The sequence below is a fragment of the Galeopterus variegatus genome, unplaced genomic scaffold (genome assembly GCF_000696425.1).
Source record: "Galeopterus variegatus unplaced genomic scaffold, G_variegatus-3.0.2 Scaffold6380, whole genome shotgun sequence".
NCBI classification, from domain to species: Eukaryota; Metazoa; Chordata; class Mammalia; order Dermoptera; family Cynocephalidae; genus Galeopterus; species Galeopterus variegatus.
Genome location: NW_007732491.1, coordinates 117606 through 118535, shown reverse-complemented (window position 1 = coordinate 118535; position 930 = coordinate 117606). Strand labels below are relative to the sequence as shown.

Here is a 930-nt window from a genome sequence, read left to right as displayed (position 1 = left end):
TACACTGGGTGCTGCCTCCTGGGGACCTGGAGGAGGGTCCTATGCCCCAGAGCCCAGCAGGAAGCAGACAGGCCTGGCAAGGCAGATAGGATGCCGGGCCTTCAGCAATGCCAGAGGAGTAGCTGAACTAGTCCCTATAAATGGAATGACTGTGAGTCTCTTAAATGTATCCAGTCTCTTGCAAAACACATCTCATAATACAATAGCGACAAACTTCCAGTCACTGGGGTTTTACCACCCTTTGCTTAGCTATTTTTAATAGTGCAATAGCAAACACATCTATTTGATTATAAAATTTCACATTTTCATTTGAGGTTAAAAGGGTTGGAAGTTCTGACTGCTCATCTCACTTTAGCCTTCTCTAGAATAAGGAGATGATCTAGAACATTGACAGAAGAAGAGAGAGAGCAGAACGGGCCAAAGGTAGGTCAACAAGGAGCATGGATCAGCAACCAACCAGCTGTCCTGGGAGCAGGTTCAGAAAGATTTCAGTGGGACCAGAATGAATGAAAATAAGTCCGTGAAGGCTTTTCAGAAGAAAAACTTAGGCCAGGAAGCGCCAATCACTATTTAGAATATGATTTTAACACATTGCATCATGCAGATTACTGATCATCCCAGGGCAAGATTAAATCAATACCTACTCTGGGGGATATCCTCGGCCCGGTAGATTTTCAGCAGGAAGGTCACCCACCGGAGAGCAATGCCAGCAGGGAGTAACAAATTACTCTCCACATCATCACTGTCATTATCACGGTCTTGTTTCTCAGGCTGTTGGGGACACGTGAATAAAATTATACAGATAGAAAAGCAGCACTTGTAAAAACTCTAATTAATGCTTATAAAATAAAATCAACCAGAACTGTTTCCGTTAGGATTTCCTATGTTTGAGTTTAAGAGTTCAGCGTGTGTGTGTGTGTGTGTGTGTGT

At 43.4% G+C, this 930-nt stretch overlaps 1 protein-coding gene across 1 annotated transcript in view; it reads right to left on the bottom strand.

The window, feature by feature from the left end:
• The window catches only part of MYOF (myoferlin), a 59728-nt gene that overhangs the window by 3447 nt on the left and 55351 nt on the right, over positions 1 to 930 (bottom strand). The window contains exon 12 of the mRNA XM_008590809.1: positions 645 to 771. Coding sequence (XP_008589031.1) covers positions 645 to 771 — 127 coding nt within the window. The remainder of the gene's footprint in view (positions 1 to 644; positions 772 to 930) is intronic.